The sequence below is a fragment of the Brienomyrus brachyistius genome, chromosome 18, assembly GCF_023856365.1.
Source record: "Brienomyrus brachyistius isolate T26 chromosome 18, BBRACH_0.4, whole genome shotgun sequence".
Lineage (NCBI taxonomy): Eukaryota > Metazoa > Chordata > Actinopteri > Osteoglossiformes > Mormyridae > Brienomyrus > Brienomyrus brachyistius.
In genome coordinates, this window is record NC_064550.1 from 7,070,338 (window position 1) to 7,086,329 (window position 15,992).

General features: G+C 44.1%; 1 protein-coding gene across 2 annotated transcripts; it reads left to right on the forward strand.

Annotated features, from left to right (window-relative positions):
• The first annotated feature begins 108 nt into the window (after positions 1 to 108).
• Positions 109 to 14,104, forward strand: LOC125713367 (transmembrane protein 255A-like). Of its 2 annotated transcripts, XM_048984410.1 has the most exons (10): positions 109 to 530; positions 1,519 to 1,661; positions 3,686 to 3,748; positions 6,554 to 6,643; positions 7,327 to 7,392; positions 7,806 to 7,894; positions 8,075 to 8,146; positions 8,714 to 8,876; positions 10,214 to 10,357; positions 12,284 to 14,104. In XM_048984410.1, exons 1-10 carry the CDS (start codon positions 476 to 478, stop codon positions 12,425 to 12,427), a joined length of 1,029 nt encoding a protein of 342 aa, XP_048840367.1. In that variant the 5' UTR covers positions 109 to 475; the 3' UTR covers positions 12,428 to 14,104. The 2 variants fall into 2 exon arrangements, with proteins under 2 accessions (XP_048840367.1, XP_048840368.1); XM_048984411.1 differs by lacking the exon at positions 8,075 to 8,146.
• The last annotated feature ends 1,888 nt before the right edge of the window (positions 14,105 to 15,992 follow it).

Here is a 15,992-nt window from a genome sequence, read left to right on the forward strand (position 1 = left end):
CCTGTTATTCGTCTTGCTTTGGAATAGATAAATTAATAGACGTTAAGGTGCAAAAATATCGCACTGTAGTGACGACAATGCACGGTCTGAGTGCTGACGACAGGACGGTCATGGAATCGCAGCGGAGCGCCTGCTTCGCCTTTGGCTGCTGCTTCTGCCCGAGGTGTTACATGAGCGCCGCACTGGAAGTACATGCGCAGATCGCTGCTCAGCGTTTGGCCGGAGCGCCGTAGCATGAGGTGAAAGGAAGAGGATGAAGACCGCGGGGATGACAAGAGGCGCAGACGAAAATGAGACAGCCGCGGCAGGAGGAGGGAGGCAGGGCACGGTATCATCAGCTGCGTACGCTTACCACCTCAAACAAAGAATGATCGCGCGTTAACGCCCAGAGCTCGGCGTTTTATATTAGTGCCGCTCCAGTGGAACCTGGGGCTTTAAAGCTTGTCAGAGATTCTGTCGTGATAAAACTGATAACATGCCTAGCGGACTCAGCCAGCAAGCCAATGGAATAAGTCTCTCCGACACTGTGGGTATGTGCAAGGTCAATGCAGTGTATGAGCGTGTGCATGTGTGCGGTTCTTAGTATATTCGATCATTGTTATCATTTATGAATATTCGTTAGTGCATGCGGATATATATGTAATGTGTTAATCATTTTGAAACGGCAGGTTCGTTTTTACTGCTTGTATAAAACAGGCACACGCCTTTTAATTTGGATTTTGATTACTACACTGGTATTATATACTTCCTCGCTTCTGGTATGCAAAACGTTTATCAAATGAATTATTAATATCAAACCTTAGGATGAATTAGCGCAAATCATAGAAATGAAGTAAAAAGGTTTTTGTGCAGGAAAAAAACATGCAGAATTAGGGTTAATATTTTCGATATGGTTTGCGCAGCTACTATACATACTACAATACTATACTAAAAGAATCAAAGTGTGTCTGTGTGTATTACTTCATGCTTGGCACATTCTCGCTGTGTTGTCGGCGCAGCTTCAAAACATTAAGCATGTTCTATGAAGTTTGCAATTTGTTGCAATGATCTGCTGATACTGGTACTTTTACAAGAACACGGCTAAACATTTTCATATCCAGGCCAGTCATTTGCGGGATTTGAGATGCATCTAAAAATATAACCTCTATAGTTTTTTCTTTAAAAAAAGCGTTTTAAATGGAATTCAATCAAACGGTTCAGTATCACCTTCCTGCAGATTATAAATAGATTTACTATAAGACTATAAATAGTGCAGAGCGAATAACATGTCAGTACACATGTAGGATACCAGCCTATTTTGTGCGGCATGTTTCCAAGTAACATGATGAAGCATTTGCTAAAGCAGGTGTGCCGAGTTAGGAACAGCCACAGCGTAACAACAAACACCGTAACAGCGTGAGAAAAAGCCGCTTGCCTCGACAATTAAAATGCCCGCGAAAACAGGAACCCAGCAAGATGCTTTATATTGTTTCATCTGAAACACCTCCCAGATCTGCTGTATTTTTCCCTCCCACAAAGGATCCTTCAGAAGGAGGAAGAGAAACTCTATTATAGTGACTGTATCACTACTTATAGTGTCTTTGCTCATCCTCACCACTGGCCTGGCGGCCACCACCAGGACACAGAACGTGACCGTGGGAGGTTACTACCCCGGAGTCATCGTGAGTACCGCACGTAGTAACCGGAGACTCCAAAAGACACAAAAAATGTATTTGTAAAAAAATTAATGCAGCTGTATTTGATATCATACGTTTTCTGAATCACTGGAAGTGTATAATACTGGAATGATGGCAGTAATAAATATGACAACAGAATGGAAACAATTACAGTATGGTGACAGCAGTAATGATTAAGGAGACTACAGTTCTCTAGCCAAGAGAGTGTATAATTTAATATGAGCATCATGCCTCTTTACGAGCAATGGGTAGTTGGATTCGGAACTATCTTTATTCATGTGTAAATGAAAACCTTAATACCTTAGATCGACGATGCAGCTAGATCATTAATACACCTGTCCTAAACTCAGTGGCTCAGACAAATCTCCTAATCTTTGTCATCGTCACTTCCTCTTCCAACGCAAACCACGATCTATATACATGGAAAGTGCGATCTGCACTGCACGGTGACCTAACAGGGACTCGGGCAGAACAACTGCACTTCTCTAATTATACTGGTGCTTTTGAATGCAATTTCTACTGGATCCTTTCATAGGTTATATGGGTCATGTACTGCTTAGTACCAGTGTCAAGACGAGTTTCAGAAGAGCACCCAGAGGGGCCGCTAGAGATTTTGGGCCCCGTGAAAGCATATTATATCGGCCCCCCCAACTCAGACCAATCCAATTATGTTCCAGTTGTCATAACTTCCCTTCCTTTATGGTACCCCTGAGAGTATCTCATAGAAAATGTTCAAAACATTGTGGTTTTGAAGAGCACTACAATCAAATTATGAAAATGCTAGAATAGATGTTTCGAAGAATCCCCTTTAACGATGAGAGTGTATTCATCACTATCCTTTAAAGGGCTAGTCGTAATGAGTTGCTAGTGTAACATTTGCTAAGTACCAGTCTCAATATTAAATATACCCATTAAATATACAATATACAGTACAGGCCAAAAAGTTTGGACACACCTTCTCATTCAATGTGTTGTCTTTATTTTCAAGACCATTCTCACTGAAGGCATGAAAACTATGAATGAACACATGTGGAGTTATGTACTTAACAAAAAAAAGTGGCATAACTGAAAACATGTTTTCACATGCTTTGCACACTCTTGGCATTCTCCCGATGAGCTTCAAGAGGTAGTCACCTGAAATGGTTTTCCAACAGTCTTGAAGGAGTTCCCAGAGGTGTTTAGCAAGGGTGCAAAGCAGTAATCAGAGCAAAGGGTGGCTATTTTGAAGAAACTAGAATATAAAACATGTTTTCAGTTATGTCACCTTTTTTTGTTAAGTACGTAACTCCACATGTGTTCATTCATAGATTTGATGCCTTCAGTGAGAATCTACCAATGTAAATGGTCATGAAAATAAAGACAACACAGGGAATGAGAATGTGTGTCCAAACTTTTGGCCTGTATTGTATGTGTTTTCTTTGAACATACTCTCAGGTAGCTACACATTTGTTTCGACTGATAGTATTGGGTATAACCCTGATTTACATGCTTTTCCATATTGTATGTGATATTATTTGACTAATTGTACAATGGGCTTCACATTTCATTACATTTGATTTTTCACATACTTCAAGGATTAACAAAACTTTATAAACCAATATGTAATTTGACATTGACTTCATTAAGAATTTAATTATAGGGGTTATTTATGTATAAGAGTTATTTTATCTATAATTAGTCCTAATTTTCCCTGCAAACCGGATAAGTGATTGCATGATAGACGGAACTTTTCTGTACAGTACAATATATCATCATCATGATCTTTACTGGTGCTTTAACTTGGGATCGCAAATTTATTCATGATGCTTCTATTACTAGTTATTACTGAAATTCATTTAATGTTCCATCCATGAGTTTCAAACATGGCCGTCAATGCCAGGCACTGATAGAAACAACCGAAATTGCGTTAACAGCAAGTGTGTCATTTCCTTTATTTCCTGCTTGCAGTGTGAATAATCGTTACGTGAAACTAAGGTGATGTGTGTCCTGCGTTTTTGTTTTTTTTACAGCTTGGCTTTGGCTCTTTTCTTGGAATCATCGGAGCCCATTTGATAGAGAACAAGAGGCAGATGGTAAGTATTCCTTTACTTTACTATATTGTCCACCTGTTGTACCACCTGTAACGTGCCGTAGCATCGAGAAAATCCGCAGTATGGTGTCATTTTTACACTTGATACTAACGTGCAAAGTAACGCTGTGCGTGATCTGGGAGGGCCTCTTCCCCACAGTCATAACAGCACAGCCTCGGAGCGTCGGCATCATGACCCCCCCCCCCCCCCCCCGGCCCCCCCTGGCCCCCCCCGCCACATACGAGACTCTCTCCACCGCTTCACACCGTCCTTTTCACACATCGTGCATAAAATTACCCGCCGCACATCCTTTACATTTATCGTCGTTTCAGAGCTGGTTCAGAGAAGTCAAGACACTAGATCGGTGGCAACATGTTCCTGGGAGGAGTGTGAGACCGAGCTAGAAATAGCCCCCCACCCCTCGCAGTGTAACTGGAGGAGGGAACACCCTACAGGAATGCACACACGGTGTCTCTCTGGGGGGGGGGGGGGTCAGTGGCAGTCTGCCCCTCATGGAAGCAGTACGTACTTCATGAACATAGGCACAGAGCATCTCCCTCAGGCTGGTGACAGGAACCACACCCACTGACGGGCTGCAGTATGCCTGACTCTGAGCTGCTTACAGCCCCAAGCACACAAGCCTGAAGGAGGCAGCTATCTGCAGTGCAGCCGCTCGCCCTGCATCCAAATGCATTTTTTTTTCTGCTTGGTGCTAGTGGATTCATTTCTGATAGACGTGACACACAGACCTGTGAGGAATTTCACTTCATTTGCATCCTCTGCCAAGAAACAGAGGATAAGCTTGTGTCATTTTATAGAGACGGATTTCATCTGCATCAGTCTGACATCTAGGATGGCAAGTGAGCTGATTTACTATCCAAATAATTTATTTTATGAGGCATAAATGAACCACAAATTGTCCAGATCCTGCTATGACTTTCACGTCTGGCTTTTAGCCTGTGATTTGTACACAGGGCCTATTTTGTTGATCTTAGTTTTATTTTTGAATTACATAAATACTCCAGGAATAGCAGATGATACTGTAGTACTTTCTCCTTATGTGCATTTCAGGTCTTGGTGGGAGTAGACCAGGCCGGCAATAAGGCCTTATAACCTGGTGGTTCCAGACTGTCCGGGCAGTTGTCCTATCTCTTGCCTCCAGCTCAGTTTACAGATGCAGTGTAATTGAATCTTTCTGTTTTTTTTGCTTGTTGCAAAAAAGAAATAGTGAGAATGAAACGGGCTTGATGATCAGCCAGGGGAGGGTCCCCCGGAACTTGTAATCGCAGCCCACACATAGATGCTGGTCCTTGGGGCCTGTTCTCCTTCCCCAAGGATCGTTACATTTACAGTGATTGTTTTTCCTAGGCATGTCGGTGACTCACACTGTGTATCAACTTCTCTGCCCGAGTCAAAGAGGATCGCTAATGTGTGTCGCTTCAAAATAAGGAGCTTTCCAAATGCTTTTACCACAATTAGAGATGTTTGTCATATTTTGCCTGGCATTTAATGAGATTACATCCTTCCTGAATTATGCAATTTGCCTTCCTTTTGTAAGTGCTATGCTAGTCAGCGGTTTTTGTGGAGTAACCCCTAAATTCGTATATGGCATGTCGCAGAAGGAAGAAAATTAACTGTTTAATTTTTAGCCTGCATTGATGTGAATGTTAGCTATTCAAGCCTATTCTAACCCTAAAGTTGTATGGCTTGACCACTATTATTAGGTTCCTGCTTTGTTAGAAGCTGTTGTGTAGCTTCTGTTCCAGTCCTGCTCACACCTGGAAGCTCAGCCGAGCCTCACTAATGCCCAGTCGAGGACTCGAATGTTTGCAATGTGCTCTTTGCCTCTCACTTGTAAGTTGCTTAGCAAACCCATCTCACACAGGGCTGATCCAAAACTGCTCACATTTGTCAGTTTTGAGACAGCAGCTCCGTTGTGCCGGTGTAATAAGCAGGAAAATTAAACAGAAGGAGAGGTCAGTGGCCTGCTGGCTCGCCCCCCCCCCCCATCCCCCCACCCCCGTGAGGAGCCCTGTGAGCTGAGCAGAAAGCAGCCCCGTGTGGGTGGAACTGTCGAGATGTTCTTGGGCGGCCAGTCTGAGTCACAGCTGGGGGGGTGCTACATGGCTTAGCCATGAATAATGAGCATAGCCAGGGGAACATGTGTCCAAGTGGCTCATATATTTGTTAATAAAATGAAAAAGAGGACATGCAAGAGAGGACATGCGTGTAGCTGAATATTGGGAGTGTGTTTCCATGTTTCACGTACAGATGCTCCCCGGGTGACCATATTTCGACTTTACGTCATGTTTTTCCACTTTCAGTATATTATTAAACAAATTACATGAGATATTCAACGTTTTATTCTAAAATAGGCTTTGTGTTAATGGTTTTGCCCAACTGTAGGCTAATGTAAGTGTTCTAAGCATGTTTAAGGTAGGCTAGGCTATGATGTTTGTTAGGTTAGCTGCGTTGTATTAAAATGCATTTTCGCCTTACAATAATTTCGACTTACGATTTATCGGAACGTAATCCCGTCGTAACCTAGGGTCAAGCTGTGAAACGATGAGTTTAGCTCCTGCGCCAGTGCCCAGTGCCGTTTTAGCCAGTCCTACGACAGAAGCGAATACACACCTCGCGTGTTCGGTCGTATTTTTAACCGTCCTGTCGCACTAACCATTTCACTAACCGTGGCTTAAACGAGTTAGCTAGTGTCAGCAGCGGTGATAGTGTTACACTGACTAGCGCTCCACTCCCCTCTGCTTCCCCCTGCTGACGTGACGCTTGGCCGGTCTCCCCTGGGACAAGCTGGTGGCCTCGATCGTCTTCATCAGCTTCGGTGTAGTGGCGGCGTTTTGCTGCGCCATCGTGGACGGAGTGTTCGCTGCAAGGCACATCGTAAGTATGCTGCGTGGTCTGGAAGCAGATTCTTACCAAGAACCACTGCTCTTGGAGTGGCCTTGTTTACTATACTACTAATAATATTACTGGAAGTATATTAAAATTACTAATAATATTTTTCCTAGTAGTACATCAAAATACTAAAAATATTATTACTAGTATTTAAAAAAATGCTAATAATATTATTAGTATATTATAATCACTGCCCCCTGCAATGGGGTGGCACCCCACCCATAGACTCTGGACCCCCCGCAATCCTGAATAGGATAAGCAGTTACAGGGAATGGATGGATAGCTTCATATTATAATTATTAATAATATTAATATTCTATGCTTTCTAACTGGTGTCTTTAGGGTGCAAACTAATAAAAATGACCTAAATTGTTCAGGTTTATTTAGGGTGCATGCTTTTCTGGGGATTGTAGCATCTGGCTGTAAATATAAATGTATAGTAAATGTATATGTTTAGTTTAAATTCACTTAGTAATATAATATTTTTTGAGGTAAAAATACTTGGGTAAAGCCATTTTAGCAGCTAATAATGATAATCTCAGCTTCTGAAGGGTTAAAGGCTGGTTGGTGACTAATAAGATATCGATTTTGGGAGTTGCCTTGTGTTGTGTGTTGGGGTTTCTTTGGTTCCATGTCTTCATGGGTACATTGTGTTTGTTGCCTTCCAGGACCTGAGACCTCTTTATGCGGGCCGGTGCGAGTATTATTCCAACGCAGCACCTCTCGATCATGATGTGAGTCGGGCTCTGCAGGGCAATAGTACTCGAGTCCCGCCTTGAGATGTTTTCTGTTGTCTTGGACTTGTCTTGGATTTGGCAAAGGTGGTCTTGAATACAGCTCCGGCTCACTGCAACCCTTAACACTTCTGACAATGTTTATGCTTAAATTAAGATGTCGAACACTGTTACAGGTTAGAATGTCTTATCACCAAAAAAATATACTTATTGGACATACGGACTCCTGTAGACTTAGTAGTCAACCTAAGTGAATGTGTATAAAACCTGCTCGCACACACACTCGCAGTCGTGATGACTTTAGAGGTTTCAATCCCATGGTCCCTTCAATATCCCCGGCAGCATTTCATACAGAGACGGGGCAGCGATTGGCTTACGACTGTCACATGTCTGTCTCTGTGCTGTTCTCACAGGTCAACTGCCAAACAGGTGGGCGTGGTTCCTGCAACCTGCGTGTGAAGAGCAACACCTGCTACTGCTGTGAGCTGTACAACTGCGGCAAGTGAGTTAGCCGTGCCCGTATCGCACGCAGTCTTCTCTCTGCAGATCCTCGGAGCGGTTCCTCGTTCGTTTAAAGTGCCTGTATCCACGCAATAGCCTCCTTTATCAAATCCGTTGCTACTATGTGAATAGATCACTATGACACTGCTGGGTGAAACATTTTTCTGCACCTATGTTACAGAGAACATCCTCTTTTGGGACCTCAAAATAAAGACGTTTTGAAAAAATTTAAGAAAACATCTATGATTTGGAAGTAGGTCTTGACCCCTCTCTCATCTTCAGTACTGTCAGAAGTTCAGCTGTTCCTTGGTGTAAATTAACCATGTGGCTTTGTGGGATACTAACGTCCTGCTTACGCCAGTGTGGGGAATGAGCCGGGGTGGGGGGGGGGGGGGGAGAGGGCTTCGCTTGCATGTTCATGTTCTCCATGCATCCATCGAGAGGAGGACTTCTCATTTCAACGGGACATCCGTCAGCCATCGTTATCTCCGTGTGAAGCACCACCCCCCCCCCTAGACGTTGTGAAGTGATAGCTTGTCCATGTCAACGCCAAACGAGGGCTTAGCTGATCCATCTTGACGTTCATCATACTCATTGTCAAAAAAATGTCTCGCAGCAGTCAGTGTGCCTTGTCTACTTTTACTCGTAAGCATGGGGCCCTTTCCTTTTCTTACATGTGCCGATGTGGGTTTTGTGTGAGGATGTGTTGGTTATTCGCTGGTCATTTATTCCCTGTCTTCTTATTCCAGCCTACGGGCACCTTTGCTGTCTCTCTATCCCTCCTCCACGTCTGTCTCTCCTTCCGCTTCTCGCACTGCAGTCGCGTGGAGCTAATGGGTGGCTACCACGAGTACACCGACGTGCAAAGCTGTCAGGACGTCGTTCACCTCTACCACCTGCTTTGGTCGGCGACCACCCTCAACATCGTGGCTCTCTTCCTGGGCATCATCACTGCAGCCGTCCTTGGTGGATTCAAGGATATGGTGAGACACTCATCACACACTCCGGCCTTGGCCATCATCCAGCCACATTAGTCGTTATGTCATGATCTATGGCATCTGTCGTCATCTAAGGCATAGTCTGCTCTAGTTACCAAGACTAGCTAAAGAAACTGTGTGCCTAAGGTTAAAATTGGCTTTATTCATGCCAGGGGAAAATTCTGGAACATGGTAAATACCTGGTACATGGAAGCGCAAACAGGAGTCTGTTTGATCTGTAAAAACTTAAGGGAGGAGAAATGTTTATGACATATATGCATACTCCTCAAGACCCGATTGCTCCAGAAATTCCAATACTAGCGTAAAGCCTTTTTAGGTTTCCTGAATGTTCTTAATGTTGCTCTTGGTCGTAGAATAGTCGAATTAGGTTCTTGTCTTGTTAGAAGTTGTTGTGTAGCTCCTGCTCCTGGTCGACTCCTCGACAGCAGGTATGCTTGTAATGTGCTGTTTGCCTCATTTGTATGTTACTCTGAACTAAAGTGGCTGCTGAGTAAAATAAATGTAAACATGCTGTGTAGATCTTGCAAACATGCAGTGTCTAAATATGCAGCGTAGAAAGATGCAGTGTAGATCTTGTTCTGATCTCCCACCATGAGAAATACACAATTTCTGCAAATACACATGGCAAAAATCAGTTTGTCGTTCATATCTTCCCTCTTGATCATTTCAGAAAGGTGAATAGTGATACTGGATGTGAATGTTACAATTTAGTAATGGGGTGATTCCTTTAGATACTTTGTTCCCTTTGGCTCTGTTATTTCTGTAATTCCTGCAATGCAAAGAACATTAAATATATGAGCCATTTGCAACCCAGTTAGTTTCAGTTGTCTGTTGCAGTGTTTCATTAACCGGTCCTTGGAGAACAGGCAGTGCACATTTTTGCTCCCTCCCAGCTCCCTACCAGACAGTCCACATTTTTGCTCCCTCCCAGCTCCCTGCCACACAGTCCACATTTTTGCTCCATCTCAGCTCAGTCTGGGGGTCCCCAAAAACTGGATTGGGAAACATTGCTGTACAGTGTTTGCCGGGGTTACCCAGGCGATGTTGACTTCGACAGTACATTCGGTGCTAAGTCAGATTCCACTTTGTGGTCTGGCTGTTTCAGTCACAAACACAGAAAGATGAACTGGTCTCCATGTGGTGTCTAATGCATCCCACTTCCATGAGGGTGGGGATGGAGCTAAAGGCTAACCTCAGTGTGTCCAGCTTGGGCAGCCACCATTCACATTATTATAGGGGCATTTTCTATTTCAGTCGATCGGCCAGAGGGGTGCGGTGATACGAGTTAATATCACTTACAGCATCGCGTGTGCTTTGGACAGGCACCGACTCCGGCGCCAGACAGCTGTGAAACGGAGCCCCTACCAGCGCCTGCTCCTTGTGACCCCCAGCCCGTGACCTCATCCTACAGCTCCTACCACAACAGCACCCCCTGCCTGCCGCCCTACACGGCCTATGACCTGCAGGTGATTAATCTTCCCTCTAACCGATGGATCGGCGTAGCAGCATTGCACGATGTAAATAAAGCCAACTGAGTGACTTATGGCCAGAAGGTCACAGGTTCAAGTCTCAAGGAAGTTGCTGCCATTGTCACCTCTCCGCCACATCACGTCACTGAAATATCCTTCGATAAGAGTGGAAAAACCGCATATTAAGTAGTTCATTCTGGATAATAGCACAGTGACACTTCACCCCGATAGGGAAATTGTCTCTGCCTATCCAAGCTTGCGCGCAAAGACAAGCGAGAGTTTGAGGGTCACAGTGCAGGGTTCACCAGCATCCGGTACCCGAAATGCAGTTGGGGGGTTAGGGGTTTCGCTCAGAGACCAAACAGTAGCCAGTGTCTACTGGCTGTGGAACTTGAACTTGCGACCTTTCTATCACCGGCATGGCCTCTGAAAACACTCAGCCATGTGTGATCAAATCAAATCAAGACGTGGAAATAAAAGCTTCAGAATATTCCAGTATTAGAATTATATGTGTGAGTACCAATGCGCATACATATACATTTAAGAGGGAATATTTTTTTTTGCAGATCTTCCGTTGAGTTCACTAAACCCGAGGTGACATTTATGTGAGGCTGGTGAACACATTGCTGGCACAGAGCGTCTCCCAGTTTGGTATCCCAGTTGTATGTGTTACCTCCCACACCACAAAGATGTTCAGTTATGTGAAGTCATATGCAGAGGTGGGAATTGCTGTTAAAAATCCAGAGCAAGGTTTTGCTTGAACCAAAACTCAGAAACACGCAGCACATGAATGACGAGGATGTTTGTGATGCAAAGCAGAAGTTTTATTTTGAAGTCATTTAATGATAATCAGTATAGTAAAGTGTCAAGAAACTGTTTATAGCAACAATGTACAGTAAGCAGCACATGCAGAAAGTTAATGGGTTATGGAGGCACATAATGCTGAATCTGTTTTTGTTGTAAATGATGCTTAATCACAGTTATTTAATCTTGGGAAAATATGGTGAGTCGCTCAGAGTTAAGTGTCCTGCTCAAGGGCCCAACAATGGAATCACTCAACCAGCCATGATATCTGATCCTACAACCTTCTATTCACAGGCATAAAGCACAAACCTGCAGAGCCACAGAATGATTTTAATCCCTTTTTTGTTAATTGTGAATTCTATACTTCCAGCCTGTTTTGATGCAGCATAGTAAACTTGCACATTTGCGTGTCACAAAGCAGTTCTGATGTCTTCATACTGCCTTCCATCCCAGTACCTGCGCATCTCAATGCTATTTCTGTAAACAGGGGCTTCATTTCTGCCTGACTGTGAGGAAACTGGAGGCATATTTTTTTCAGAGAATTTTTCTCTCTGTCAAATACAGGCAGTGCACGGGATAATAATGTCAGATTTACGGACAGCTGGTATTTATGAATGGTCTGCCCTAAAGCCTATCATATTCAAAATTTGAGAAATATAATGGTTCTTAAAAAAATTTATTATTGTTTTTTATTATTACTATTATTGTTGTTATTATTATAATTCTGGCCTGTATTATTACTGTTCCAAGTTACTTGCACAGTTAGCTTTGGGAGTTGGTCTCGACTTAGGGGGCGGGTCTCGTCTGAGAGGGCGGGTCTCGACTTAGGGGGCGGGTCTCGACTTAGGGGGCGGGTCTTGACTTAGGGGGCGGGTCTCAACTGAGGGGGCGGGTCTCGTCTGAGAGGGCGGGTCTCGACTTAGGGGGCGGGTCTCAAGTGAGAGGGCGGGTCTCGACTTAGGGGGCGGGTCTCGACTTAGGGGGCGGGTCTTGACTTAGGGGGCGGGTCTCGACTGAGGGGGTGGGTCTCGACTGAGGGAGCGGGTCTCGTTCGTATCGCTAATGAAATGTTAAACGCCTTGAGGAGCCTTACGCATGTGTGACTCTCGCCCTCCCCAGGCACCCAGCGTCTTCCTGGACTCCTCGGGCCTCTCAGATGACTCCCTGTCCGGGGCAAGCGCGATGTGGCCCACGCAGATCCCTCCCCGATACTCCCCCCCCTACTACCCCCCAGATGACAAGCCCCCACCATACAGCCCCTGAGGCCCCAGCCAGTGGAGAACACCCAGAAGGGAGAGGTGGCCGTAATCCCCCCCCCCCTTTTTTTTTGGCTTAGCGGAAGGGAGAGGCCCGTTCTTCTTGGGCTGGAGTCTCGCCCCACCCGAGTATCGGGTCGCCGCCACGATGCCTCTCGGTCGCCGGCCACACCCACGTCACTGACGACGACGGACCACCATGTGCGCGCCGCTTCAGCTCTTCATACCGGTTTGGCAGCACGGGTGCCCACAGCTTTGTTGGAGCAGAAAGCAAAAACGAACTTGGAAACTCAAACCTCCAAGCAGGAAGGCATTCCTGTCCTGAAGGACACAGGAAGAGCAAAGGAGCGCTACCCAGCCTGGCGTTTCTAGCATCGATTTGCCACCGCAGGGCTGTGATGTTCCTAAAATCATCCCACACACTGCCCTGTCTGGCGAGCCACGCTACATCTTCCTGTCAAGCTCTGGGGGACATCAGGACCGTTTATAGAAACACTTTAATGACCTGGCCAGCTTCTAGAATCACCGTCCCTGGATCTGACCAGATCAGAGCTCCACCTTCCACAGAGGACGTCAGTGATCTTTCAGCTCTGCCGCTTCCTGTGTGTCTTGTTCAAATTAGATTGCTTCCAGTCTAATGAGGCAGCCCTTCTCGACGCGGCTGCTTTGCGCCAATTACGCCTACTTGCGTCACGCTCGCATTTACCGACATTCAAGTACAATATGCAGACCGCACCAGCTGACCCGTTGTACTTTTGTTTTTGTCTGGGCAGCTAGATTGGGGTCATTGTATTCAGACTGTTCAGTCTCCACCATAATGTGTAACATGGAAGTTTACATGTGCCCCATTACGTATTAATGAAGCATCATCTCTGCCAAACTCAAACGTTACAACCCACCACGCCCACCTAAACATCTCTGTAAGAATAGCTTTAAATCAGCTGCAAGCGTTTTATAATGTATGGTACACAGTCAAGATCTGCATCACCCTACCTTTTCATTGTGACATCGGTTTCGTTGTGTTTATTGCACTGAAAATGTAGCATAAAAATGATAATTCTCTGTCTTTTTTTTATAATTTAAGAATAAGGGAGATTTTAAGACTCAGGATCTTGTTTTCGAGCTGATATTTATTTTCAGGTTTTTCACAATGCAGGAAATTACTTAAGGATTATTATTATGAGGTGTCGACTCTTTAATGTCGTGCTATTTTTGTGTGATTAGCGAACTTAATTTGAGGGGGAAAAAAAATGTAACCTTTTTTTATCGCAAGAATCTAAAGTACCAAAATCCCTATATTTGGAACTCTGAGCAATGTTTTTACCAGGCTCATGAATATTTATATTACTGATAACGTATCCTGACCAATCAAACTCAATGGACGATTCATTTGTACCATAGACGGCCTCTTGACTTGGATGGACTAGTTAAGGCTGAGCTAACATAAAGATGATGTGCAACCAAGGCCCTACCTACTGTTTTTAAAGTTTCTAGCAAAAGCATTATTCTGCAAACCATAACCAAAATGCAGTAGAGAGCCTGTGGCCAGTGAGGAGTGAGCGGGTGAGAGGTTTTGTGTGCATGTACAGTACAGGCCAAAGGTTTGGACACACCTTCTCATTCAATGTGGTGTCTTTATTTTCATGACCATTGGTAGATTCTCACTGAAGGCATCAAACCTATGAATGAACACATGTGGAGTTACGTACTTAACAAAAAAAGGTGACATAACTGAAAACGTGTTTTATATTCTAGTTTCTTCAAAATAGCCACCCTTTGCTCTGATTACTGCTTTGCACACTTTTGACATTCTCCCGATGAGCTTCAAGAGGTAGTCACCTGAAATGGTTTTCCAACAGTCTTGAAGGAGTTTCCAGAGGTGTTTAGCAAGTGTGCAAAGCAGTAATCAGGGCAAAGGGTGGCTATTTTGAAGAAACTAGAATATAAAACATGTTTTTAGTTATGTCACCTTTTTTTTGTTAAGTACGTAACTCCACATGTGTTCATTCATAGTTTTGATGCCTTCAGTGAGAATCTACCAATGTAAAATGGTTATGAAAATAAAGACAACACATTGAATGAGAAGGTGTTTCCAAACTTTTGGTCTGTACTGTACATGCACACATCCTGTTCGTTTATGTGTTGTTAGCTGGAATAATGCAGCCTCTGTCGGAATACACCTGAGGCAGCGTGACTGTGTCGGGAGTCTGCTCTCTCTGTAGTGGTTCACTTTGTAAATGAACGAAGAAATAAACAAATGATAATCATCGCCATGCTTGTCAGAACAAGGACAATGAAAGGTGTCCAACTTATTAACTTTGTACTGTGTGGAATGTAACAGGCACAAAAAATGTATGTATCCCTTGTACCTGCACCTGTTTTTGTGTGAGCTTTGTCTATGTACGATATAGTCTGGATATCAGTGTATATCCTTCCTTTACAGTGTAGTGGGTTTCATATAATTTGAACATAGCTTTTTTTATAAACAAATTCACCATCAAACTGTCCTCTGTATTCACCCTGAATTGAATGGGACATATATCTAATAAGCACTTATATACTAACCCATATATTAACTGATTTCACCTTTTCTATTATTAGATGTAAAATTAAAGTGATTAATAAATAAATTCATGTTACGGTAACAGAGACAAAAGTTGTACTCTTCTGCGTAAAACAGACAGCATTTTTCTGGATCATGTTGAGGTGATTGATGATTTCAAACACTAAAAGTACATAAAATATATACTAAATATGTACTATAAATATAACTAAATATATAAAAAGTATAAAAAATAATCAAAGTTTTGAAAGTATGGCATAAGTCTGCAGAGACAGAGTATTGCTAGAGCACTTTTCTTAATTATTTTGTTCCCATATAGCATGTTGAAAGCAAAGCTTCACTTATATACTGTAGTGTTGTAAATGATTTACAAACCTTCATTCTGCCAGCTGCACTGTGAACTGGGACCCCCCCACCCAACCTGCATCCCTTTGCGGATAAGATTGGCCACCCCAGCTTTATACCATGGTAACCTGATTGCATCAACTGTGGTTGCTAAAGCAATTATCCCTCCAGCTCTTCCTCTTAGCACAGGGTTGTGGGCGGCATGGACCCGGTGCCAGCATGTTTTGGGTCGTCGGTAAAATGAATTTCATTACAGTAAACAGCTGCATTAAGGTAATCTATACAAAGGCTTGGCTAAAACCAATATAAAAAAAGGCTGACCAGAACATCCACCCATCCATTTTCCAAACTGCTTATCCTACTGGGTGATGGGGGGGGGGTCCGGAGCCTATCCTGGAAGCGATGGGCACGAGGCAGGGAACAACCCAGGATGGGGGGCCAGCCCATCGCAGGGCACACACTCACACACCATTCACACATACATGCACACCTACGGGCAATTTTGCAACTCCAATTAGCCTCAGCATGTTTTTGGACTGTGGGGGGAAACCGGAGTACCCGGAGGAAACCCCACGATGCCATGGGGAGAACATGCAAACTCCACACACATGTAACCCAGGCGGAGACTCGAACCCGGGTCCCAGAGGTGTGAGGCAACAGTGCT